General features: G+C 37.2%; 2 protein-coding genes across 5 annotated transcripts; one reads left to right on the top strand and one right to left on the bottom strand.

Annotated features, from left to right (window-relative positions):
• Positions 1-123: 123 nt before the first annotated feature.
• Positions 124-14,265, top strand: cables2a (Cdk5 and Abl enzyme substrate 2a). Its single transcript, XM_066670149.1, has 9 exons — positions 124-689; positions 2,361-2,450; positions 4,798-4,875; positions 5,556-5,658; positions 6,252-6,420; positions 7,907-8,004; positions 8,317-8,423; positions 8,863-9,067; positions 11,087-14,265. The coding sequence occupies exons 1-9, from the start codon at positions 124-126 to the stop codon at positions 11,225-11,227; spliced, it is 1,557 nt and encodes a 518-aa protein (XP_066526246.1). The 3' UTR covers positions 11,228-14,265.
• osbpl2a (oxysterol binding protein-like 2a) lies at positions 14,087-27,358 on the bottom strand. 4 transcript variants are annotated; one of them, XR_010802560.1, is made up of 15 exons: positions 27,243-27,358; positions 22,547-22,653; positions 22,327-22,438; positions 22,106-22,181; positions 21,771-21,905; positions 21,588-21,685; positions 21,025-21,207; positions 20,749-20,856; positions 20,471-20,560; positions 20,149-20,272; positions 18,707-18,832; positions 18,387-18,510; positions 17,875-17,965; positions 16,526-17,792; positions 14,087-14,193 (listed from the first exon to the last, which is right to left on the bottom strand). XR_010802560.1 is itself a non-coding variant. In XM_066670152.1 (14 exons), exons 2-14 carry the CDS (start codon positions 22,581-22,583, stop codon positions 17,690-17,692), a joined length of 1,407 nt encoding a protein of 468 aa, XP_066526249.1. In that variant the 5' UTR covers positions 22,584-22,653; positions 23,672-23,739; the 3' UTR covers positions 14,362-17,689. The 4 variants fall into 4 exon arrangements, 3 of the variants coding, with proteins under 3 accessions (XP_066526249.1, XP_066526247.1, XP_066526248.1); XM_066670152.1 differs by lacking the exons at positions 14,087-14,193; positions 27,243-27,358 and adding an exon at positions 23,672-23,739 and having other exon boundaries at positions 14,362-17,792; XM_066670150.1 differs by lacking the exon at positions 14,087-14,193 and having other exon boundaries at positions 14,363-17,792.
• Between the last annotated feature and the right edge of the window lie 612 nt (positions 27,359-27,970).

Here is a 27,970-nt window from a genome sequence, read left to right as displayed (position 1 = left end):
ATATTTAAAAAATGTCTGCCAATAAGCAGCCTCCTGGGTGTTCCTGTACTCTCTCTCTCTCGCTCGCTCTCTCTCTCTCCATACGTTGACAGAGGGAAGCACGGTTCGGAACTCAGTAGTAGAATGGCGGCCGCTGCTTGCGGTGCTTACTCAGGCGCCGGCAGCAACACAGCGAAAACCGTTCATAAAGAAGGGCGTAAAAGTAAAGATTCCCGGCGGAGACAAGCGGCTCTTTTATTTCTGAACAATATCTCTTTGGACGGACGGCCGGTGTGCGCTCTAAGCAATGGAACCGCCGTCCTTAGGGAAGGAGCAGCAGCAACCGGGTCCCAGAGCGCTGAGGCCGGTGTCCCGGCGGCGGCTCCCCCGCTGTTTACACTCTCCACTGCGGGCAGCTGCGGAGCTTTCAGCCCGCTGTCAGCTCCGGTCAGCGGCGGCTCTAATGCTACTCATTTACCAAGGACCAATACCTTTCCCCCAGCACTGCTCCCCACTACATTAGGCGGGTTTAGTCCCGGGAGCAGCGACGTGTTTTCCGAAGCGGCTAACGTTAAGGTGGATCCTTTGTCGTCGTCTCAGGGATTCCCGTTTTCTCCGCCCTCCGGAGCACAGAATCCGAGCTCACAGTCCAGTAAATCCCCCATGGTGTCCACCGGTTATAACCCCCCAACATTTGACCTCCGTCAGCGGTGAGTTTCTTTTGTTCAAGCCGGATTTCAAGCTCTTAAGGTCGCGTAGACGCAAATAGCGTTGTGTCTGAATGGTCTGGTTGAGCTGGTAAGGCTTAAAACCCTCTAGTCACTCAACTGACAGCAGAAAAGCGGAGCATTTTTTAATTTTTAAAGCCCCTTTGTGTTTTAAAAAGCGGGGTTTAATGTCTCAGTTCCACGGTGAAGGATTTTTGAACACTGTTTAAAATTTCATTTTTTCCTGTCACCCATTCTCTAGCGTTTGCGCCAGTAACGTTAAGAAGTTGTCTGAGAAGACTTTTTTTCTTTAATTCCCACTTAAGACAATCCCAACTCTATAAAATCTTTTTACCTTTCATTAAAATAACAAACGTATAGCAGTGAAACTTCCGGGTCTGTAACGTTATAGCTTTCATTTTCGTCTAGAAGTGCTTAGGTGTAAATAAACCTATTACGGTTAATTCTTTATTATTGTGTTGTTGTCAATGTCTAAAATTATTAAATAGTGATTTAAATGTACTGCATGACTGCTTTATTACACCTGATTAAATGCACTTTTTAATTAATCCCAGAAAACGTTTAAGGCATTTAAGCTGACTTTATGTACAATTAAGTCCTTCATAGTTGTCTAATTCACACATAGTTCAGAATTATTCCCTGTAGAAAGTAAATTGTCGCAACCTTCTTATGTCACAGTGATACAAAAAGTTATTAATAACCACAAGGGTTACCTACAGAAGCCACTTGTCTACACTCTAGCAACCACCTGGGACATATTAACATCCACCTAAAATAACAATAACGCCTGCTACTGCCCTAACAACCAACTTAGATACCATAGTAACCATTAATAAATATCCTAGGAACTCCATAGCACCCAATTAACAACACCATGTCAAACACTGAGGCAACACATTATCAAGCACTTGAAATATCATAGAAATCAAGCTAGCAACATTATGATTTAATATATCAAAAACTTAGGAACATCTTATCACCACCGTGGCACCCACTAATTCTTTATCAACAATCTGATATAATATAGGATCATATTAACACCATCATAAAAAGAAATCAACTTCAATTTCACTATATTCTGAATGATTGCTTAATGTTACTTTTTTAAAGATGGGTCTGCTAATAGAAGAAAGAACTGTTTGGGAAATAAAGCAAAGGAATTTAATTGATAAGAATTTATACTAGCTTTAAGAAATCTTGGACCTGCCAGGTCATGGAGCAGGGCTTGATGGTCCAGCAGAGCTTTAGTCAATCATGATGTAAATGTAATGTCAATTCAACAGAATGAATTGCTTTTGCAGTAAGTGCAGAGTCCTAGATTATGGCTGGCCAAGGAAAAGGGAGAGTCATAAGACCATCGCAAGATTGTTGAACTAAGATTATGAGCAGCAATGAAACTTAAGCAGCAAGTTTTGGCCTTGAGATATGTTTATCACAGGCCTCCAATGTAGACCTGAGCTAATAATTGTTTGCTTATAGCCAGCTTGCTAGCTACTTTATGTATTATCTGAAAGTTCAGACTTACATGCTTCTTGTACCCTAACATGGCTTTCTTTGAAATCAGGATACAGCTGGTAATTTTCACTTTTTCATGATTCATTAAGTTACAGGTCCATTCATTTCCTCTGATTTGTCTTTACTCTACTGTTGTAGAACACGTAACCAGTCAGGGTCACCAGGGCCCCGGGCCAAGAAGGTGCATTTCATCAAGAACATGAGGCAGTATGACACCAGAGGCAGTAGGTGAGTCAGCAAGTGTGAGTAGTAGTTGATTAAAGAGCAGCAGGAGTTTTCTAATGACTTATATTGTTATTGCAGCTTTTTATTGCTGTCTTTACCCTGTATGGAAGCTGTGTTTTCATGATGAGTAGATGATGAATACATGAAAGCATTCGCTGCACATTATTACAGTACTGACAAGCATGAACTTGTTTTGGTTGTAGGGAAATCACCTAGCTAGTCACAAAACAACAACAGTTCTTCCAAACAATGAGAAATGTGAGGGAATAAGAAGTTATAATCAAATATATGGGAAGAAATAATACAATTGATTATTTTGGTTATATATTTGTGCTTCCCTATTATATACAATTGTTTTTAATATAGCCTTTATCAACTCTCTGTTAATGGGATGTAGTGCAGGATCAAACAGACTCTGTGGATCCTTTTCTCACTTAATAACTTTGACATAAGTAACAGTCTAACATTGGTTATCTCACTTAGAGCTCTGGCTGCTTAGTGAACTCAAAGAAAGGAATTCATAAAGTAGTGGCATCTTCTTAAAATAGAAACCACAGCTTTGAAAAAAAATATTCAGAATCTTTAGTATCTGCCAACTGAGGTAGTTCTAAGAAGAAGAAATCTTAGTAATCACATTTTAATCATTGTGGAAATCCTGCATCTTTCATTTTGTCACTTTCTGTACTGTAACACTTAACATTTTGTTTGTTGTGCACATATCAATTTTTTCTGTAATGTTTTAGTCTAAGCAAGTGTGACACTTTGGTCTAGAGATTATTGAAAAGAAGCTGGGAAATGGCATAATACTGTTTAAAACCCCAACGCTGCTAACACTGGACACATTGTCAAACATGAACTGCTTTGTTTCTCATTTATACCCATAGCTTCATGACATACATAGAGTTTAATTTGTGTTCTTCATCCTCATCAAGTGCAGTCTGTCACTAACTGCTGGCCTGCTGGATCTGACATTGTTCATACCTCCTAGCAACCTGACAGAGAAGCATGTACCCAACAAAGTCGTTGGACCTAGAAATGTTTATACGGGGCCAAAGCTATTTGGCCTATTTTGTGTCAATGTTACTTAACATTTTGTCACCGCTGTTTTCAAGCACTTTATATGTATTCAGTCAACTGGTCACATTTAACATTGTGATCTAGAAAGCCTATACAGAAAGTAGGCTACTGTTTCTCGGTGACAATATTTGCTTAAACATCCAGTGCTCCCATTCAAGCATTCTTTTTGTGCCTCTTGTGAGTTGAACATTTTTAGATGAGAAATCATTCCTTGACTGAGCCTGCATCAGGCAGATTTCTCTCAATGACATAACATATCACAGTAAGGAAATTGATATGCAGTGTTTGGCTCAGTGATTGATATTCTGAACTCTGTACCAGTAAAATGGATGTCACCAACATGTTTGTGTCTGATGGGCTCAAACTGGGTTTCAGTGTGGCCTTAGGCTGTTGTGAGATGGTGTATTGACGGGTGTTGTGCAAATGTTTGTGTGCACACTCTGTTCTTGTGTGCATGCATATCCTTTGTGTTCATAAACGGTACATGGCTTCAAAGGGATATGATGATGTCATTTAATGTATTGATTTCAAATTATCACCATACTTTTATTGTTTAAATTGTAAACTCATTATGTTTTGGTCTTTGAGGACAGTTTGTGATTAGGTTTATTTGGGCATGTTTACACATTTTGGTTAATCAGCCAGACATGTTGGATTCCTTCATTTTGAACTTGTCAGTGAAAGGTAGTGTACAAACGTAAAAATGGTTCCAATCCAGTGCACCGTAACGTTCTGCCTTTGTGGAATACAGTAAATGCATCATCCAAAATAAGTTTGCAATGTCACTTAAATGCCTGGATTTATTTTAGCGTAGATCTTTGTTTATTTATATGGATCTTAACAAAAAATGGTCAATAGACAATAAGCCTGTATTAAAATATCAGAGAATTTTACAAAATCACTAAACTTGTGAATAATACAAATGATAAAGATAAACAAATAGCACATTAGTGACAAGTTGGCACAGAACCTTTTGTTAATGTGAAAACAGTCCTGGGCATTATTAATCATGGGCATCATTAATCAGAGAATATGGCTTTGAGGCAAGTGTGAGACGATTAGATGACGTCTTGGCTGCTTGAGCACAGTTGTATATAGGTATAGGTATTTGGTTATGCTGACTTTGGGACACTAAGAAATGTTTTATGCATATATATGTGTGCATAAAATGTATGTATGTCTGTGTGTGTGTTCACTCATTGGTTCTTCAGTGCTGTGTTATAGGACTGATATTGTCACTTCTGTGTACATGCTGTGTGTTTGTGTCCTGCAGGATTGTTCTGATCTGTGCTAAGCGGTCTCTTTGTGCTGCTTTCTCTGTACTGCCCTATGGAGAGAGCATTCACACCAGGTACTGAGCTCCTGCAGACAGCCACACATCTTTCATTGCATACCATCAAAACACCCATCAGGGATGGACAAATCAATAGACCCCAGGCTGCTTTTAATCCCAACAATTCTGTCACATTTTTTTCAAAGCTGTTTTTATGGTGGGGGCTCATCCTCCTTGAATAGCTTCGTTTGATTTTGGTCCTGTAATACATTCTGTTCTTTATGATTAACTTTAAAATGACCCAGATAAATATTGGATTAAATATTATTAATTATTTTTTTTGAAATACATTTTTTTTTTGTTTTCAAAACAGCTGTTGATTTGTCCACACCCAACGCATCGTCCATACATACAGCCATACAAGTGATGAACCATGTTATTTGTGTACAAAATGTGTCTTTTATCTCTTAGGATATTTTTTAACATCCAGCTTCTTTCTAGAACAGAGTATTTACAAATAACAGCCCAAGAAACATTTCGATAAACATGCAGCCTGAGTGGGTCATCAGCAAGAGCTCAGCTTGGACAGCTGGTGCACCAACAGGCTGCACAAGTGACTCTTATTTCAGATAAACAGCAGCAGTGACTGATTTAGTAACCCTCCCAATCTCTGCGTCTGAACTGCAGTAGGAAGCAGCAGTTGACCACGGAGTGTATTATTAAATAGAGATGACTGAATAGATATCTATTCCTCACAGTGACGCTAAACTGGAGGCCCAGAGACAGAGGCAGCCATCTGGTGGAGCAGTGGTGGATATGACTCCTGTGCTGGAGGGTGTGGAACTGGGCCTTTTTGGAAAGGTAGGAGGGAGGCTAGTGATGGTGATCATGTGGATGTATTTATATTCACAGTATTTTATAAGCCTAGTAAATCTTATTGGTCAGCACATTTACTGTAACTGCTCTGTACTCATCTTGCATTCACGATTTGTATAAAAACTATAATTGCACAGTAATAACATATTCAAGGCAGTACCAAAAAACATAAATCCATGGTTATTCCCATTTTTGGAATAATTTAGAAAACAGCTGTTGTTATTAAATAATCAACAGCAATAACTAATTCTAGTAATCTCCTGAATTAGTTATTATGACATTCCATAATATATTTATGTTAATATAGTTACTTGGAAAAGCTTTTTTAATCAACCCAATGTAGTCATACTTTTTTAATGCTATTTCTTAAGATTACTTTTAGTTTTAGAATTTGAACCCAATAGAATACATTACACATGTATCTGTGACATGATAATTATTATTATGTTGAATATAAGACTAGTTCAACTTAAATCAAATTTACATATAATGTACATCTTTTTTCTTTAATAACATTACTTCGTTCATGCTATCAAAAGGTGCTGCATTCATACTTATGATGTATGTGTCATCTGTAGACTGTATCATATGCCCGGTTCCTGCTTCCTACCAATGCCTTGGTCAGACAGAAAAGCCATGGCCCGCCTGATACAAGCACAGTGCAGATGCCAATGCCCCGAAACCGGATCAATGGCCAGAAGAACTTCACTCCGTCTCGTCTCAGCACTGCCACTGGGCAAGAGACTGGTGAGCTACTTAGTGCTAAATACTGTACTTTGACCAGCATATTACAATATTCATATGCACTCTGAAAACAAGTTTTAATGCAGTGTGCAATATAACACACCGTGGTAAAAACACATTTACCACTAGAATGAATATATATATATTTATTTATTTATTGATATTTTGGATATTTTTTGCAAACCATAACAGTGTGTTATGTGTTGCTGTGAATTTAATATATTAAATGTAAATCATCAGCAAAGCACACAACAAGTATACAGCATTTGGCTATATGACCACACACCAATTGTGCTCCCACCCTGGTTCTTTAAAAGCCTTTCAGATCCCTGATAATGGACCATGTCATAAGGAACCTGCAAACAGCCAGTCACCTGTAGGATTCTGTTCACTTTTTGTACAGTGTGGAGTGAGAAATAACAACTAGTAGGGAAGAACTGCTCAGTTAAATGTAGATTCTTAGTCTCCATCGCAGCACCTCCTCTGAACTGTGGAGATGTTTTACATTTTAATAATGTAGGAGTGCTAGTATCATAAAAGTATTAATATTAAAAACATTTGGTATATTCACTCTAAAAATCCTCCCGCCCAGAGATTCTGGGTAGGCTCTTGACAAAAACCCCCGAACTGGATGAGTGATTACAGACAATGGATGAATGAACAGCTTTGACAGTGTTGTACACTTGTCTTCTGGTGGTTTCAAAGTAAAGAGCAGAGACCAGTCTGGATAATAATGCTGTTTAATGAGCGCTCTGGTTGAACCTCAGAATGATCTCAGAATGATCCGGTCACAGGCTGAATCTCAGACTGATCTAATGGTTTGTAAGAGGCACACATCTTTATACCCGTTTTACAACCTTATACATGGATTGATTATTACCTAAACAGGATCTGAAAGCACCAGGAACTGTCGTAACACATCACTGTCGTAAACAAGCCATAAACAACCTAGACCATAAACATCATCTGAGTTCCTGGTGCACTGTCGTAAAGTTAACAGCCGTTCTTATCAGAGGTGTTAAAGCCAGACCATGTGATCTCTAAAACAGTCCAAATGTTAAAGGAGAAATGGTACAATTCAAAAAACAATGCAACAACACTATACTGTGACGATATCAATCGTTATTTAAAATTGTATTGGGATATCACCATTTTTGTTCACATCAACCAAGTCTAATCTTAAAATAACAGCTTTAAAAACCTTTGCGTGGTTTGATATCCATCATTAATATTACCATTGTTGTACCTAATATAAATGAGTTTGTCCTGTAAACCCAGTTACTGAGTTGAGCTGGTTAAATGTGTTCAATTCTGCAGGCAGATACCAAGTCTAGTACAGTGTAGATTTTAGGACAGGGGTGATCTTGCTCCTGGAGGGCCTCTGTAAATCAGAACAAAATGATAGAAGTGAGCAAAGTGCACTAGCACTGCCGTGTATTTTTAGTAAACATATATGCAGAGCTTAATTTTATGCACCTAAATCTTACAGGTGTGGACGAACTGTCAGAATATGACCCCTATTTACTGAGTGACCCACAGTGGCCTTGTGGAAAGCACAAGAGGGTCTTGATCTTTGCTTCTTATGTGGTGAGTATTCTAACTCAATACATATTTAAACAGAAAATATCACTTTGTCATGCTTGCTTCAAGTCCTTTACAAAGTGTTTGCTTAGTTTATGAAAATTATCCACTGTTAATCAAAAGGAAAATGTGGCCAAGAGGCTAGAGACACACTGTTATAAACTATTTTGCTGTGGCTCAGTATTGTGCAGTATTGCTCTCACTGATACTGTGAAGATTTGACTGTCATCTGTCAAATTAAACTGTCTTTATTTTTCTCTCTCACTGGTCATAAAAGTAAAGATGGGTGTTTCTTAAATGCTCCCTTGTTTCTTCCAGACAACAGTTATTGAATATGTGAAACCATCTGATCTGAAGAAGGACATGAATGAAACATTCAAAGAAAAGTTTCCCCATATAAAACTGACCCTCAGCAAGATCAGAAGGTATTATTATTTTGATAGACAGCATTGTACACTGACAGGAAATCTGTTTGTTTATACACTACAGGGCAAACAACATCAATTAATTTCCTAACCAGTAAAAGTTATATTTTTTAATGTCAGGGGCCTTTTATACTATGAACATTTCATGATGAATGTATCAGTAAAATTACTTGGAAAAATATTTTATATTCTAAAAGATGTTGTTTGTTTTCTTATATATTTTATCTTGCTTCCTCACAATCTAAGGTGAATGACTACCTTTATTCTTCCACGGAGCATATCTTGTACATCTTACTCTTGCACATTCTTGTCGGATGTAGATAAAAAATACTATAATAGGCACTGAAAAACCAAAAAAGATGTTCGACTATATTCTGTTTTGGTGCTACATGTATTACATTTTGAAATTCAATGTGGTCAACTTTTGCCTGTCATTCAGTTTGAAAAGGGAGATGCGTGCCGTGAGTGAGGAGTGCAATCTACAGCCAGTTACCATAGCAATGGCCTATGTGTACTTTGAGAAGCTGGTTCTGCAGGGTCGACTGAACAAGCACAACAGAAAGCTGGTGGCTGCTGTCTGTGTGCTGCTTGCTGCCAAGATCAGCAGTGACCTGAAGAAGCTGGAGGTCAAGCAGCTGATAGATGTAAGTCTCGTCCAAGTTGAAATAGTAAGACAGCTCCTTCTCACTGGGTCTATTGCATTGGTGGTTCTTAGCTATTTACTTGTTTTGCATGGTATACAAAATGCTCTAGACATTTATTTACATATTACTGGACTGCCTTCACCATAGTAGTGTCTTAATAGAATTAGGGAAGTGTTCAGTATCAGACCATTTTCATCATATATATATTCAATTAAACGTTTGAATTGAATTAACTCTGTGATTAAACAACTAAAATGTTAGTACGTCCTTGTTATTTTTGGAAGGGAATAACACAATGAAGTTAACACTGACAGCACTTGTTCATATCTAACAATAATGTCAATCATCATATGACACTAATTTGAATGTGAGGTTATTATTGCAGTGTATTGGGTCAAGGCAGGGGGGTGTATAATGTGCCTCTAGTACTTGCTTCCTTGTCTTGTGACCTACAGCTGATGGTGTGGTTATAAAAAGGGTAACTAACATTTCATTAAATTCTTGATTTTAATTTAACTGATAAAGGGTAAATATGGTACACTAATTCCCTTTGTTAGGTTGTTCTGCCTTTTTAAAGAGACTAAAATTCTGAGTGTTTCCTCACCACTTGCTAGCTCTCCAATGTGTTTACAAGCTCAAAATCAACCTAAGGTGTTTACAAACCTCACTGTCTGTAAATGGGTAAAAAGACACCCAAACTCTCAGTATGGTATGCTTGGATTTCTCTCTCTATTCATGGGAGAGAAACAGCATCTGGATTCTTTTAGTCAATATGTAGACCCCCAAACATTGAAAAGCATGAACCAGGATGAGGATATTGCTCTATTTCTGCTCCAGAGATGGGTAATATTGCCTTATCTACTTGCTGTAGATTCTAAATTTGAGAGCACTAACTGCATGAAAGTATACACAGACTTAAAGGCTAAGCACTACTTAATGGACCTCCATGAATATTTCACATTATTTTAGTTACTGACATATATAAGTATGAATTAAAATGAAAATAGCAGCTTAATTTGCTTTAAAACTGACAATTTTATTAAATTGACGGAAAACTTGAGCTCGCTACGGAAATTGTTGAACGCAACCGTGTGACGTCACTGGTGGACAACAGCTGAACAACGCCGTGGTAAAACACCGTTATGACTGACTGTTATGACAGTATCTAGCTAAATAACCAACATTATTCATGACAATAGCCTAGCAATAAGCTAAACTCAAATTTAGAGGTACCGTTATTCTTGTAAATGTGATCGAAGTCGAACTCGAATTCATCCGACACTATAAACCTCCGTAATGCAGCTACGTAGCCGAGTATAATCTGAGCCACCGAGTTTAGCAAGTCAAGCTAACGTTAACTAACACCAACTAAAACAGGCGAAGTGAGTGTCCTTACCCTGTTTACCTCCATGTTACAGAGGCTCTTGAACACCTTTCGTTAGTGTCCTTACATGCCCATATTGTTGGAAAAGTGCCAGTGAAATGAGCTACAGTTAACGGAGTGAGCGGATGGTCCTTTCCAAAGTGACCCTTTAAAGTTGACAAATTTAGTCCATTTTCTGGATATTTTGGGATCTTTGGGCCATTTGTTCACAGATGTCCCACTGTACATTGAATGATTGCAGCCAAAAACAACACACCTTTTCGTCATTTTGCATTAAATTAAGTGCAGCTTCTAGAGTTGTTGTCCACCATCTACGTCACAGGCAAGACGCCTATTAGAGTTTCCGAACACCGTTTGGGGGGGGGGGGGGCAACGGTCTTTTAAACCTTATTCCTTGAATTAGTAAGAAATAACATGTTTTTTGACTATCAATAAACACAAGTTAGGAACACAAATTCCACTGTATTTATTTGTTTGACACTTTCATAGAGCTGGTGCTTAGCATTTAAAGAATGTAAACATACAAGACAACTGCACTTCCCTACAATTGTAGACATTGCCATTAATGTACTTACTAATTACATTATTTATGTTTCTCTTTCTCTTCCCACTGTGCATGTGTCTGCTCCGAGCAGAAGCTTGAGGAGCGTTTTCGAATAAGTCGGCGGGAGCTGATTCCTCTTGAGTTTCCCGTCCTGGTTGCCTTGGAGATGGCACTCTATCTCCCAGACAGCAAGGTCATGCCACACTATCGGAGGCTGGTGCAGCAGGTCTAGGTCCAAAGAAAGGCTCCAGACAGATTTCTTCTGAATGCAAATAAACTGTGGTTAATAACGCATGTTGGAGGACTTCACAGAACTGAGGGCTTTCACCTGTGTCCAGCAACCTCATCAGTCATGAGTCCTAAAGCACTTTCAGTCTTCCAAGGTACTTCAACGCTCATAACAAATGTTGATTATTGTGGAGGCTGACCTACTGTGGTAAAACACATTGTTTTTAATCAGTTATTAATAGTACAATTGATCACATTTTGTATTTTTAAAGCAATTCATTTTTGTCAAATGTGCCATATTATTTATCACTATTGTATATTTATTTTTCATCAAACTTCTTGCTGCAGGCATTGTGTATGAAGACTGATTGTATGTCTTTCATATCTGGAGGTGGGGTAACACTTTTTTCAGTTCAGGTCCTTTGCTGTGGGGAATGCACAGCATTCTAAAACCTATCCTACGAATCTATCACTCTATGTTAGAGATGACATTCCCAGGCACGTTGTTTGTGCCTTTTCTTTTTTCATTTCCTATAGTCCTGTTTTTACCTCTTCACTTCAGCAGACTGTAGATTGTGATTGTGTAGTGAAATGTTGAGGATCCAGACCAGTGTGCTTAATTTTGTAGAAATGTTTCATACACTCTTAAAAGCTCCACGGATGGGGTTTAATGGAGCACTCCTTATAGAATCTTTCAGTGAACATTATTTAAAAAAGAAAACTCCATTATAAGATTGTGTAAGGAACCAGAAGTGCTTCATCTATTGCAATTGATCCAAATGACCCTTTTGGCAGAACTGAAGTCTCCAATATTCCGTCGATCAGATGTAAATGTTGTTCAGAGAGATCTGATGTGAAATGGTGCATTGTAAAACACTCTAACCTCTTTACATTGGTAGTGATAGGAACCAGGTATCACAATGTCCACAATGACATAAAGCCATTCTATTTACTGTTCAAAGTGACCTGTGAACCTACATGTTCGTTCGTTCGTTCGTTCGTTCATTATCTGTAAGCGCTTATCCAATTCAGGGTTGCGGTGGGTCCAGAGCCTACCTGGAATCATTGGGCGCAAGGCGGGAATACACCCTGGAGGGGGCGCCACCGTGCCGCGAACCTACATGTTTTACTTGTAATATTAATTAGGATAATGGTAGTAAATATGGGGTGCGCCATGGCATGTGCGATCACTGCTACCGCTGTGTCAGAGACGGTGGGGCTCGAAAAATATTCTTATATACGAAAGGGGATGTGCTGCACTAAACTGTCATAAAACAAAATTTCAGGCATCAGGATCATATCTGGTTCCCATCACTACCACGACATACATTTCTGAGTCTGCAAGTTTCTTTTGAATGAAGCTTTTCACATCACAGTTCTGAATGAAATGTTTACATTCTACCTTTACTTTCATTGATGGAGGTTCAGTGGTGTTCCCCTTCAAAGAGTGTAGCTCACATTTTGAGAGACAGATTTACAATAGCAGCTGTTTGTATTGTGATGAGATCATTTTTATGTGACTATTGCACAATGGAATCTTTCAGTATTTATTTCTCAGATGCTGTGAGAATTGCATGAAGAAAAGGTTTGCAAACGCTGCTGTGTCCTGTGTGTGTGTGTGTGTGTGTGTGTATACGCACTAATTAATAATATGGGCTGAGTAGTTAGTCCAAACACTGGATGGTTAAAAAAATAGACCTATATTTACTATACTGTGGTGTTTTTAGTAACAGTGGGAGTCTTTCCTTCAGTTATTGTTGTATTGTGGTGTACGGAGTATGACTATACATGTTGTCTGTTTACTGTAGGCTACTGTGAGCCATACACAGGGCCTGATATTGCAGCTTAGAATGTAATTCCACTGATTTTTCAAAATGTCTTCATAATTCATTTGTGGAGGTGTAAGCGATGCCACCCAAACTGGTGTCAGTGGGGTTAATTTTACAGAACCATGCTTTACAATGGTGGACAAAGGAAGGTGGTTATATTATCATAGCCAGTTTATTTTTATCCAGAACGACCAGTGCACTGACACCTGTCGTCTTCTGAGTGTTACGTGGAATGTCGATGAGGGTGAAATAGTGCAAATATAAAAATAAGTTTTTGTTGGGGACTGCTTTTTTTCTGCAGTGCCCTTAATGCCTCCCTCTGTGGTGAATTAATTTTAATTCCAAAATTGTATATGTAATGTTTATAATGGTAGAATAGTTGCAGACCTCCATCAATGTCTTCCTTACATTTCATATATTGTTTTGAGTGTGCTTTTAAACCCTTCTGACCTTTGGTGAGCAGCTCTCTAGAACAGAGCATTTCACATCGTACCCCTCTGAATCACTTTGGTTAGATTATGTAATTAATTACTTGGGATTTGAAAAATTGGTGGAATTTCCTTTAACCAGCCCAGTGGTAGCTAAGTGTGTAGCACAGTGCTCTGAATGACTGGTCTATAATGTATAGACATTCTGCTAAGAACCCACAGTCATTCTGTGGTCAATAATACATGACCTGACATTGTCTTTTATTATTGTCAAGTACACAGCGAACTTCTAGTGGGTTATGTTGGCAGGAATTGACTGTGATTATTTTGCCCTCTCCTATTTTTCACCCCTCAGGGAACGAGACTGACATGGCTAGCACTCTTTGTGAATCTTTGTATATTTCAGCTGAACAATGTTTTTTTTAAAAAACTCCATTTGTAGTCATTAAGAAATAGCTATTTATTTTCAGCACAAAACCTCAGAGTACACACTGTGAGTACTGCAGCATAAAGTGCCTTGTTTATTACGTTGATCATTCTGCTGCCATGCCATGACTCTTCACCTCAGTGTACACAGGCTCTGCCCGTCATCATGTCACCAGCTTTGGAAATGTTCAGACATCTATGACAGCTCCATCATCCATCACAAGAGCTGGCTGCTACATGGCACGCTGGGGGTGGGTCTGAGATTGTCCAAACACTGTGAAGGGTTTCTGTAAGATGCAGCATAAATTTTTTTTTTTTTTTACATATATCTATTTTGTGTATGAAAGCATTTCCAATTGGTACAGTTTTAAGTGGTAGTTTAATCTCTTTACAATGACACAATGTACTTTTTTTGGTGCTGTGTGGATGTGAAATCTTGTAATTTTTGTTTCTGATAGAGTCTTCATAAATATATTTTTTAACTGTTGGAATTGTGCAGGCTGAATTAATTGTGTGTAAAATCAACCTAAATTAACTCCACATATTGGCCACAAGACATTCCTCACCCAGTGAGAATTATTATTTTTTATATATATATTGTGTACATAAGTTACATTTTATATTTCATAATGAGGTTGTATTTAATTTTACATTTGTTATACAGACCAATAATAGAAATATATACTTGTGTATTCATGGGGTTTGCGCACCTTTGAAGAACACAAGTTAAGGGGGATAACAGTAGAAGTATTTAGGTCTGTCCACTTGGTAATATAGAAACCTTTTCACTGTTAAATTTCCCTGTTGTGTTTCCACATATTTTTCATATTAAACTCACATTAATGAAGCAGGTGTACACACTGGAATTAAGTTTAATTTTAGTTATATGTAGCTATTTTACATTTAATATTGCTAATTCATGAATGACCAGATTTACATCAGGTTAGACTGTTTAAGTGCATCATGACAGACTTTCATGTGACCTATACAAAAATAGGAAAATGTTAACTATGATAAGTAAACATAAGTGAAACACAGAGCCTACGCAATCTACATGGCATGTTCTACAAGTTCTATTTCACTGCAGTCACGAACAGTGACCACTGACAAATTTCAAAATTCCGTCCAACATCCACACCCACAAACTTAAATGATTACAGGTATAAACAGGTTCCCAACTTCTCCACGTGCCACATACACAATGTTTGCTATACACAGCTTCACTTTGGGGGACCTGTCACAGATTTACCTAAATATTAACTTGTGAGAGTTACAGCATTAGAACAGGTGCAGACATTTTGTGACAAGGGAATTTCACATAGAGGCAATTATGACTTCCATTGAGTTGCCAATTTGTAGAGAATAAAATGTTTAAACATGCCAGAATATACTTCGAAACTCGTATTAAGCAGGTTATGGGGCGTCTTTATGATTTAAATACACTATTGCTGTTGCATGGAACAAATTAATTGATGTGTATGCTACTTGTTCTAGGTGTGTGCTCTCTTAGATTTCATAAGCATTAACCATGTCACTGTTGTAGACAAACAGTTGAACTCAAGCAAGTCATACATCAGCCAAGAGTTCAGGTCAAAATATAGGGCACAAAGTGCTGTGCAAAAGCATCTGAAATCCTTCAAAACCTTAAACAGCACAGTGAGGTTCATTCTTCTGTACAAAGGACGAGTGCAAAAGACGTCAATCAGTGCTTTAAATGACAAGTTCCTAAATTTCAGCATTTCTTGTGTTTTACTTTTCTATGAGGTCCTGTTACGATGTTTTATTTACTATTAGTCATTTTCATTTTTATATGACCATATTTGTAAATAAGAACTGAAATAACTTGACTGAACTCAAAGGGATAACTTGTCTATATCCAAAAAAAAAAGAAAAGGAAATATACAGTCCGTCTTTGTGATTGATCTTTTTTCCAAGGCCAGTTAACTACATGGTTTGATGCTGGCTGAGTGGAACATTGCCACAAAAAACACCACCACCAGTCCTTCATAGACAAGGCTGAACTCACTGGAATAGTCCAATGTTCTTCACAGACGAATAAGGCCAAAGAAAGTATTGTACACGAGAAAGAACATTCTTTGACACAAATCTCCCAAATACAGTTCACTAACATTTGCATGGGTGTTTGCATAGATATTAGTTATTTATTATTTTGTACACTGTATGTCCAAAAGTATTCAGACACCTGATCTAATTTAATGAATTCAGCTACTTTAAGGTGCATCCTTTGCTGACAGTTCTAAATTGTGCACACACAGCTTGTGCTTATTCTCCATATAAAAGTAATGGCAACAGAAAGAGATGCACTCCAAGGTCACTGTGCCTAATTCCAAGTATGGGCACTGGTTTAAAGTCTCCCAGCACCAGACTGCATAGCAGTGGAACTGCATTCACTGTAGTTACATCCCAATTACCTTTGGGATGGGCTGTAATAGTATTTACAACAGACAGGAAGTGGGTGATAAGATCCTTATGAATACCCTGGGTTCAAGAAAAGATATATTAGAAGAGCAGGTGTTTATAAACTTTTGGCCATATAGAGTATATATGGAGTATATGAGTGAGTAGGTGAGAAACACAGTATGTGATTTTTCAAGTTACCGATAGTGTTAACGTTCAACGATAGTCCTCTTTGTAGTACACCATCTCCATTTACCTGTTATATGAATCATACAGCATGACAAAAACATTTTACTAAACAAACATGTTTTGTTTACGTTTTGCCAGGGAACAGTAGAGTCTTTCATGTGCATTATGTTGTATGTGTGTTAAGGTGAAACATTCATTAGCCACAAGTGCTGGAAAGCAGAAAACATTAGCACCCATTTCCTTTAAATGAAGCCTGTCACCCACAGTCCTGATGAGTTCTATGGCTTTAGTTTCTACTAGGGAAAAAAAAATAAAAATAAAAAAAAAACTTTGGCAACTAAATCAACTCAAAATATTAATGTAAAGTTACAGTTCTTTGCTGTTAAGCGGTGTTATTGAGATTTTATCATTTTAAAAATCAACCGCCTGCAACATTTCTGAGCATGCAGACTTTTGTGAAGTCCGGTAACATTAGTAAAGACAAATAAAGCTGGCATGATAGAGCCAACTGGGACTCATTATTGTGACATGGCTGAGACAAAATGGCCTCATCTACTAAGTTAATGCAAAAATTATTCACTGGATGTCCCAGCGTTTTGTCTACCGTTGTAGAAGTCACATTTCTGGAAAGGTACATAATCCCATAGAAATTATAAAGTAGTTGCATTAGTCTGAGCATAAATATCAAAAGAGCCTCTCATAACATGCTATAAGGTTCACAAAAGGTTCACAAAAATGCTCCGTCCTTGTTAATGCCATCTCTAACAACTTGTACCCATAAAACACCTGAGAATAACTAGCACGATATATGATGGGGAGGGCCATATCTATCATAATCACTATACAGGTACTGAGGTCTACACTACATGATTTATCATAAATCTTCATTACATGGAAAACAATTTAAAAATATAAAGGCGTTTAAGGCATTTCCTACCTTGCAAAAATAAATAAATTCAGTCAAAGTAAGTGCCAAAATGAGGCTTTCTGATTCCGGTATAAAGATCTGACTGCAGGGGAGCAAAGGCTCTGTTATTCAGTCCGGTAAACCATTCATTCTATATGTCACATTTTAATGGAGAGTAAAAACAACAAAAATAAGCTTATTGTTGCCAGACGGTGATATGGGCTGGAGACCAGAGGTATATCAAAAACTCTTGCCCTTATTCCAGCCAGTCAGTAGATGTCAGGGAGGTTAGAGTATTTCCTGTCAAAGTATCCACCCATGTAGATCCAGTCTGAGGTTCCTGTGTAAGGATTAGTGCCCTGCTGGAACCATCTGGAACAAAGTGGGGCGACAAAATGTTAATGGAGTGCATTATGTTTAAGAAACTGAATATTACGGAAATGTTAAGCTTCACCTGATGGACCATTCCTCTTCATCTTTAGCCCGCTCCCTACGTGCAGCTCTCTGCTTTTCTTCCAGCCTTTCCTTTTCTTGACTTGCAGTGTCTAAAAAATAAACAAACAAAAAATGTTGTTTCTGGTCTTTGGCTTGTTTCATTTAGACAGGCTGTGTGTGACATTTGAGTAGGTGAAGGCATGAGCACACGGTTGAACAGCAGCGCCACCAGCTGACCTTACTACAGCAGAGCATTCACAAATGGGACTTCATTTATGTTCACTAGTGATCACTAGTTTGTATGTCTTCCTATAATTATTGTAATTCACTCACATGCTGAAAAGCTCAAGCCTGAAAACAAGTATTTGTTCAACAAAATATTTTCTGCTAATGAGTCATGATTCATAACATTTAAATCTTCATTCTGACCAATGCACATGTTCCTCCTTCACAATCCAGGCATTTCTAATGGAATAAATTATAAGCCATACGACCTTATTTTGCTAGTGAAATAAATGTAGGCCTTTTTACCTATGTCTCCATTTTCCATAGCTCTTATATCTGGCCGCAAACGACAATCTGTAGGTGCTAAGAGTCCCACCTTGCCAGGTTCCAGCTCATTTAGAGTCATGGCAAAACTGGTGAAATTATACATCTGGTTTAGGAACAGAGAGGACAATAACAATTAGGTATACAACACAATTAACATTTCTATTAAAAGCCATTCCCACTTTTAGATCAGATGTTTGAGATTGTATATTCAAGTTTTTTTTTAGTTGTTTCTGGTCACTTCTGTGCTTTAAATTAGGACAAAAATATTGAGGAGGAGGGAGAACTGCAGGTTTCATTACTTGTGCAGATTGTGCAGGTCTTGGGGCTATCCTCCACAGTAAGGTACTGCCTGGGATCATAGTGACTGTCTCCTGGAAATCTGGCATTTCATCAGCATCACCATCACTGCCACCAGTATTGTGTTCCTTAGGAAAAACAAAACCACAGTCAATAACCTGCCCATTAACTACAGAAATCTATGACGGTAGGATGGATAAGTAAGTAAATGTAAGTCTTTCAAATTTAACTTCAATGTTTTAAATACGTTTTTACAGTCTTTAAATCTGGAAAAACGTGTAAGTAGTAAGTAAATATGCGTACAACAAATGTAAAAACAAGGCAAAATAAGAATAAATAGGCACTTCAAAAACAACAAAGGGGTCGTAATTAATATATATTATTTATTATTTAAAATTATTTAATTATTTTAAAAACACTAACAATCCAAGCCCATAACTAGAGGAACTCCTCACTGAAAATCAGTGGTGGGAGTAAATGGAGCGTACTGGGCTTAAATGTTTCCATAGTGACTAATGTGATCCTCTTTAAATAAAATATTTATTTTCAAAATTAGGCAAGAAGACTGACAGCTTATAATATGGACTAAGCATCATTTTGATTATTATTTTGCCCACATTCAGCAATATTACATTACTCTTACACAAAATTAGCTTGGGTTAGCTGCATTTTGTAGCATGGTACCTTTTTTTAGTGTTTAGGTTCAACTGTCCAGCACCATTTATAATGCATTTATTTGTAGACTAATGTAAACTGAATCAGAAAACCTTCAGTGTACATACTTGACAAGCTTATTTATTTAGCAGTGTATCTCTAAATAAAGCTAGATATTTTAACCTTCAGATTAACTTTGTTCACTACCTCATAAAACTCATCTTTTCACATTAATCTGTTATTATTTATTCATTCATTCATTATCTGTAACCCTTATCCAGTTCAGGGTCGCGGTGGGTCCAGAGCCTACCTGGAATCATTGGGCGCAAGGCGGGAATACACCCTGGAGGGGGCGCCAGTCCTTCACAGGGCAACACACACACACGTTTTTTTTTTGTTTTTTTTTTGAGTCGCCAATCAACCTACCAATGTGCGTTTTTGGACTGTGGGAGGAAACCGGAGCACCCGGAGGAAACCCACACAGACACAGGGAGAACATACCAACTCCTCACAGACAGTCACCCGGAGCGTGAATCGAACCCACAACCTCCAGGTCCCTGGAGCTGTGTGACTGCGACACTTCCTGCTGCCACCGCAGGGCCTTAATGGGTAGAATTCCCCTATTTTTAAAAGCACTATTCTACACTGTCACTGATATAATTTAACAAATGAGTAGTGTTTTAGGTTTTTTAATATTGGTAAATAAAATTGATCACCTGTGCACAATCCTGCACAGTCATTATTATTATTATTATTATTATTATTATTATATTAGAACGTCCATCCTCACCAGTTTGTGTTTCTTGGAGTCTCCACTTTTCTTTTCTGCTTTCTTGTTTGCTTCATAGACCTTTGGTTCTATAGTGTATAAGCACTCTGTCCACTTCCCATAGATAACACGTCTTTTCTTTTTACTAATAAATGTCATTAAAAAAAATGTAAATTAACATCAAACATAATGCACAGAAACACAATGGCAAATACCAGCTGGCTTACATGCTGAAAAAATACATATAATATTTTTACATATATACACATATAACTGGCAGACTTATTAGCAGTTTAAGCTGTAAACTATTTGGCTTGACTGTTGAATGTTAGTGACAGCTCACCTCCTGTCCTGGATATATCCTTCTACTCGATGTAGCTCTTTGCCAAACATGCCACATGGCTTAAAATACAGCACACATTTGTCCCCAGTGCTGACACATACAGATTTGTTTTCAGCAAAAAGGAAGAAATAAAGTACAGTTAAATAATTTTTTTAGTAAATATAAAGCTAAAGGTATATATAAAGCATTTGCATATTCACTTAAATATATAATTATATCTTTGTAACAAAGACATAAGCTCCTATGCCTGATACTGTGGGAATGTCAGAGGGCAATACCTGTGGTTGACTATCTCCACTGTTCCATACTGCTCAATCCACAGTTTTCCCAGGATGACATTGTGCACACAACACATAGGGTTCGTCCAAGTGTATGCCTCCTTGTGCCTGCAATGTATAACTCAATTCAGTCATGTTGATTTTGTGTACAATGTATATCATACGAACATATTCTTACTCAAAATAGCTGCATTTCATATTGTATTATGAGCAGATATACTGTATTATGCCAGTTTTTTTTTTTTTTTGTTTTGCTTACTTAACATAAACACTCACTTGGACAGTTCTAGTGTCATAGTGCCTTTGGGTTCAGCCTCTACACTTTTGCCCCAGAACTTCAGTTTGGGATAAATGGAGCCATGGAACACAAAGTCCTGGCTTAGCGATTCAGAGTAAAAAGCACTGATTGGTGGATGGTGGCTAACCTGCTCAGAGATCAGTCGGTAACCCTCATCTTCCCTAAACAAAGGAAATCACCACAGCAGCATAGTATGAAACACAAAGCAATACAATACAGACTAGGTGCAATAACACACACAGCTACTAATGACTGCCATATGACAGACAATATATATTTACACCATGCACATTTAAAAAGAAAATTACACTGTACAATAGTACAGGCTTTTTAAAAGTTTATCAGGTCTGCATATTTCAAGGTGGAGAATGAGATGCTCAAAGCTGTAATGCCTCTACATAAATTTATTATATTAAATGTTACAAATCAACAGCCTGCTTGTTTATATATTTTTTAAACAGGGGATTGGCTACACTGCAACTATGAGCTTGGCTGAATGCCTGTGGTATAATATCTAATTCTCTATAATGTACTGGCTTACCTTGTGAGCTCATAAGTCTCTCCTAGTAAAGGGTTGAAAGGTTTTCCAGTTCTGTCCCACTGTGATGCCACAGCAGACACAGCAAATGCAGCAACAAGCTAAATACCGAAACCCAAAAGGTTCAGCACCAACAAGATATCTAGATTTCAAATGTAAAATTAATGAAAAGCACTGGGTGTTTACCTGCATTCGTTCTATTGAATCAGACAATGTGCAAGCTTTGTGGATGAGGTATGCGTGTTCCATGTACTCTGTAATCCTCTGAAGGAAGCTTAGTGGCTCATTAAAAACAATAGGCATTGTTATCTTGGACAGCTCCTGGTTGATTCAAAGGTGGTAGTAAAGGAAATGTAAACAACAAAATGAAAAATAAACATGTCAGCAGAAATATAAACTTATTAATGAATTGTTCATGATTTTAGCCTGAATTGAACATTTTAGGCTACAGTGATTTTGACTAAGACTACTTCATTATCCATGTCGTTCAGCTATAGTTGATTTAAATGTTTTCTCCTTACCATGCCAATGCATTTCTTCAGGAAACCCCAAATACTGAAATCGTTTCTTGAGAACATAGGAGCAGGAAGTGTTTTTCTGCACATAAATAAACACATAAGATACATATAAATACATATCAGACTCTTGTATTTTTTTCACAAGAGTATTTCTTGAAGATATATTATTTATTTATTTATTTATTTTAAATACACACACATATGCTATAACACTTGCTGCATACCTTCGCTCCCACACGCCATTTTCTGATGGCACACGGCCATTTGATGTTTGTTTTCCCTCATAGACAGGGGCATCTTTGAAGCTAACCTCACAGGAGTCATCTGACTCCAAACCTCAGAAGGAAACAGAGAACAAATGATTAGAAGGTAGGAAAACAAACACATTAGTATAGTCATTAAACTCTGTTCAGGAGTATTATCAATCGACTGCACTGTTCCTACCTGTCTCAGCATCATAAAACTCTTCTTCGCTGTTCATGATGGAGAGTTACTAATGATAATGTCAATCAGAGGGCATTGTCACTCCAAAGCAGGAGTCTGTCTTATTCCTAAATAGACAGAGAAAAACACAAGCACACAAGGAAATAAGGAGGGTCACAGAAGCAGGATTTCCATAAAATCTAATTTTGTTTCTGATTCAAAAATAACAAGTGAAAGAAAAATTTAAATTTAATGAATACATTAAAGTACTTATAGCCAGCAGAATTTAAATGTTACTGTAAATTATTTATATTTATAATATAAATAATCCAATAAACAACTTCTTAGTTTACTACCAAATTTGAACACAGCAGCTGTCCTTCACACATTGTAAAAACTTCATAATGAAAGGAGCAATAGAAATGCTCCAAAATATTTTTCATTGGCTTCGAGTGAAATATAAGAAGGTTTTTCTTCTCCTGTAAAAGATACAAGATTTTATTGGACAGTGGTGATATGCAGCACAAGCTGCTATGGTGATGTAAACAGCAGTCCTTCATTATCAGACAGAAGGGATTATATTTAATTAAACTTAAAGAACAACTACACCCCCTACCTTCAGCTAATTCTACTTCCAGTTAAAAACATCAACTGACCCAAAGCTGTGTAAAACCCAAGTGACACTGCTGAGCTGGAACTGTTGCTTCATAGACCTCTGGCTCTACAGCGTATAAGTACTCTGTCCTCTTAACACAGATAATGTGCAGCTTCTTTTACTGAGTAATAAAACATGTAAATTAACCCCAAACAAATGCACAGAAGCACACACACACACACACATATATATATATATGTGTGTGTGTGTGTGTGCTTCTGTGCATTTGTTTGGGGTTAATTTACATGTTTTATTACTCAGTACAAGAAGCTGCACATTATCAGTGTTAAGAGGACAGAGTATATATATATATATATATATATATATATATAATATAAAAGTTAACCATATAGGAACAAATACTAAAGTCACATTAAATGGCATTTCAGGTGAATGTATAAATGACGCATTTGTAGTGAGCTTACAAACAGAAATTACAGAAGCTGAATAATATAAATATAAAATAAAACAAAAACGCTCTAAACACTTACTCTAACTGCAGGTCTCAAGCAGCCTCAGGAGAAGGACTAAAATTTAGCTGTCTAATCCTGACCACAAACTCAAACAATGAGCCATCTGCCATTTAACCAACTGATATTTTTCACATTTGAAAATATACACGTGATCAAGATCAGGGGACAGAGCTCATCCTTCGAGATTCTGTCGGTCTGCCTTAAGCATAATTCCAGGGGTAGTTATAACCTGCTACAGACTTGCAATATTAACAATGCAAGGTGAGGTTTTATAGCTATTCAAAACAAGCAAATGACTTAATATACTTCATGCATTTGCAATAGTCAAAACAGCATGAAACTGACTGATAACTATGAAAAGGACAGGCAAGACAGTCAACAAATCAGCCATCTATAATTAATGTGGCTACTGCAAGAACCAGTTGTACAAAAAGGTGCATCACCAAATTAAGCTACATATTTTTGACAACGATATTCACAAAATTAGATCAGATCATTTTTATGTACACACATATGACATTAACAGCTCTGCACAATATAACGTTAAGCTACTTTAAGACATTTTCTTTACAAAATATGCACAATGATATTCAGCTTATCTGGGCTTTAGAAACAAGATGGAATAAACAAAATTAACATTTTCAAAATGTAATCATTTGAGAAGAAAATTAAGTGGATGTTTTTATTTAATAGGTAAAAATAAATAAGTAAAATAACACTATGGATTAATTAGCTGGTATCCAATCAGAAATGTGTTAGTATAGCCTTTCTGTGGTTATAAATTGGTTCTTGGTGTAAGCTCTACAATTCCACAAAATCTGATAAATGCTGTTGTTTTGTATTGAAGGCATACTTGGTAAACAGTATTGTATTTTATTAAAATATCAACAAATTGCCAAACCCTACTCACATATTCACCACTCTTCATAAATAACAGGACTTGATTACACAAAAACAGCCTTGTGTTCTTTGTGCTTTCCCAGAACAATGGGAACTCAAACCCTTAGTGGGAAGTGTGTGGGAAGAAGCACAAGGGTGCAAGGCGCCTGAGTCAGACTCAGCTATCGGAAGGATGTGCAGGAGTCTGTGATCTATTTCTCAGACAGACTGCTGATCACTGTTTTTTACAAGATGTGGCAAATCTTGAAGTGACAAACTACACAATACTCAATATTATCAGCTGATATTCAATTTTAAAACATATGCATTTAACAGATTGGGTAGATGTTTGATGAAGATAAGCATAATTTTTAATCAGCAATGGGCTGCTGTGCGGTATTTGTTTTGTTTTGTTTCCATAATGACAGAAATGCCCAAAAGAAGAGACCAATGCAGTTACAAAAAATACAAACATATCCACCACACAAGCAAGGCATCAGAGGGTGGAAACACTTCAGAGACACGTCAGCTGATCCTATAGCTGTGTAAAACCTCAGGGATGCTACTAGAATACAGGTAGATTTAATTTCAGTTTGCATCTTTTATAATCACTTGTTGTATTAACATTGAATATGTTCAGGAAAATACTGCATATCAGCATCATCCCTCAAATCCTAAATCGGTGCTTCATAACTACATTATAATATATACATTATTGTTTGGTTAAACATAAAACAGTGTGAATGGATTTATATTTCAGACAGTCTATAATCCAGCTAAATAGACTTTCATATCATTTTCACAAGTGACATAAAACCTTAACATATTATTTAGTACTTAGAGATTTGAGTAAACATAGATGATCAAATATAAATGAGAAACAGAAGGACAACAAAATAAACCCTTAAAAAAATGGCAATGTACTTATTACAACCACAATCCGTTGGCAACATAATTAGTTATACTAATATAGTAACAATGCAAAGCGAGAAAAGATCTCTGTGCACATTGAAAGTTGATAGCTGCAGTGCTATATATGGTGCCTATGACAACAGTTAGCTATGCTGAGGTCTTCAAGATAGCAATCCACTCACAGAACAATCCAATATACATAACCCCACTTACTGTTGAGTAAGGATAAAATTATGCTCATATTATGGATGTTCATATTTAATTATTTAAAAAAAAAAACTATCTTAAAAAACGAGTGTGTAAACTAAAGTAATGATATTTGAGGAGCTGAAACGCAGGTTTATTCCCTTTCACTTTGTTCTCTTTCTTCTCAGTTCTACTTTTCACCGTTTAATAAGTACACTTATTTCTCTACACTGTGTTCTCAGAATGTTTTGTTTTATCACATGAACTCAGGACATATACTAACATCCAATGTTTTCTATGTAAATATTTGATGATGCAGATATGTAAACATCTTAAATGTTTAAAAATGTTGAGAGTATAATCACTTGATTAATTAAAAGGAAATGTTGCATTTATTCACAAAGGGTCATAGCTGCATTAAGATGAATGACACAGATGTTTTAGAGGGGATGTACAATATTATCTGAATTACACTGCTATTGGCAGAGGCAGATATTTGAGAGGGGCTTAGATCTGAGATTAAAATCTCAGTAATACTAATCCAGGTTAATGCAGGCCCACCTGCTAAACTGCATAAACGTTTGCTACCTACTCGTCAACCTTAAAACATGCTGATAATTGTCTTTCATCAAAAGTCTAATATTGATTAGATTAATAAATTGGACAACACGCCCTAAATTAAAAAAAAAAAGTGTGTCTAGTTAATATGTCCATTCAAGGACAGGCTTAAAAAGGCAGATTTAGACAGCCAGGGTTTCATATGTCATAAACCCACAGCGCCAATCCCATCACTTTGCAGAGTGGGGCTTTTCAGGTAAACTCAAGAGACAAGAGTAACTGCTTTTTCTTAGATCAGCACACACACATCAGTAAACCATCAGGCTTACAGGATTGGAAGCCACTTCAACAGAAATTAGTTTCTGAGGAGAAGGACTTTAAAGAGGAACTCTTATTTGCACAAGACTACGTGTTTAGTATCGAGATACTGAGCCAGGTATCGGATCAAAAAAAGACAATCACTTATCACTATAGCGCCAGTCCCAGTCGGTCTGACCTTTCTTGTAAACAACGCCAGAATATCTGACCCAACCCCCCTCTAAAAAAACACAACTATAAAACCAATAACACTGGTGTAGAGACATTAAATATGACGCAGATACAGTTGGAAAGTTTCACACACTGAGACAAAGTTATTTAAAATCCTGGAGCGGTCCTGTCGTTGTTCGAAATATTCATTCCACCTTAAAAGTTGCAGCAAATCCATTCTGGTGGCTTGTATGTAAAATGTCACTGCTGCACAGTTTAAGGTGGAACGGATAATTCGAAAAAGAAGCTTTAGTTTCATGAATGAGCTTTTGCCTGGCAACAGCTAAATATGTGTACTTTATCTCTTTGTTGAGCCTTGAATAACGGTTTATAATTTAGTTGTTAATGTTTTCCAGAGTAACGTTATCTGACGACGATATTGTCAAGATTAGCCGCTTAGCTAACACTATTTTATCTACTACGTGCAGACAGCTCTAGTCCTTGACACGAAAATCATACCCTGACAAGATATATTTCACATTTAGGTTTAGAAATAACATGGCAAATACGTACACCAACGTCTTACATCGCTTAATGTTCCGCTTCTTATTATTTTTCTCACGGCTGAGCAGATAACAAGCGCCCAGTTTGGAAGACTGACACGAAGGCGTTCTTATTTCGCAACGCGCCAGACGATTGACAGGACAGGGAACCAATAGAATTACAGAATAGCTGGCCTTGGCTTCTCAGAGGTGGTTCTAGTGATGATTGACATGGCTTTTGACCAATAGTAAGTGGATAAGCGTTCTTAACATATAGGTGGGTTTGTTACGTTATATAAAGAGGAAGGTACTAAAAAGGCATGGATGGGTGTTATTTATAAGCGCTGCAATAAATATCTACCTTGTCAGCTGCGCTCTTTGACCGGAGAGCAGCGGCCCGAACCCACACCTACAATGTGTAGACGTATTATGAATTTGGTTAAGTAATGGCTCATGTAAGGAAAAGTTACTTTAGAAATGTTCAAGAGAAAAAAGTCAAATTAAACAGTCTTATGCACATCTGCTGTGTTAAGGGAACGTACTAACACATTATACACTGAAAAGGCACTGCATATTATAATTCATAACATTGAGAGATGAATATAGAATGTGGCATGTGCAAGCATTGGGGCCCATTTTATCGTCATCCTAAGGTGTTAAACTCAACAGATAAAGAGTACTTATGCACTGCCTTTAGCAGGAAATCAGCTTGACAAGGGATTTTTGAAAGGGTTGTTATAAGTGTGTATATGGTGACTTAAAGAACTGAACA

This window comes from Hoplias malabaricus, chromosome 5 (genome assembly GCF_029633855.1).
Source record: "Hoplias malabaricus isolate fHopMal1 chromosome 5, fHopMal1.hap1, whole genome shotgun sequence".
Lineage (NCBI taxonomy): Eukaryota > Metazoa > Chordata > Actinopteri > Characiformes > Erythrinidae > Hoplias > Hoplias malabaricus.
The sequence above is the reverse complement of the archived record's forward strand: the minus strand, read 5'-3'. Positions and strand labels throughout refer to the sequence as shown.

Excerpts from the sequence above, each read along its gene's own strand:
- cables2a (XM_066670149.1), top strand. The coding sequence starts at position 124 with ATGGCGGCCGCTGCTTGCGGTGCTTACTCAGGCGCCGGCAGCAACACA. Across the intron at positions 8,005-8,316 it reads TGATCTTTGCTTCTTATGTG|ACAACAGTTATTGAATATGT; the intron begins GTGAGTATTCTA and ends TGTTTCTTCCAG. Across the intron at positions 9,068-11,086 it reads AGGTCAAGCAGCTGATAGAT|AAGCTTGAGGAGCGTTTTCG; the intron begins GTAAGTCTCGTC and ends TGCTCCGAGCAG.
- osbpl2a (XM_066670150.1), bottom strand. The coding sequence starts at position 22,583 with ATGAACAGCGAAGAAGAGTTTTATGATGCTGAGACAG. Across the intron at positions 20,273-20,470 it reads GGATATATCCAGGACAGGAG|TAAAAAGAAAAGACGTGTTA; the intron begins GTGAGCTGTCAC and ends GACATTTATTAG. Across the intron at positions 17,966-18,386 it reads TATGGAAAATGGAGACATAG|ACACTGCAAGTCAAGAAAAG; the intron begins GTAAAAAGGCCT and ends TTTATTTTTTAG.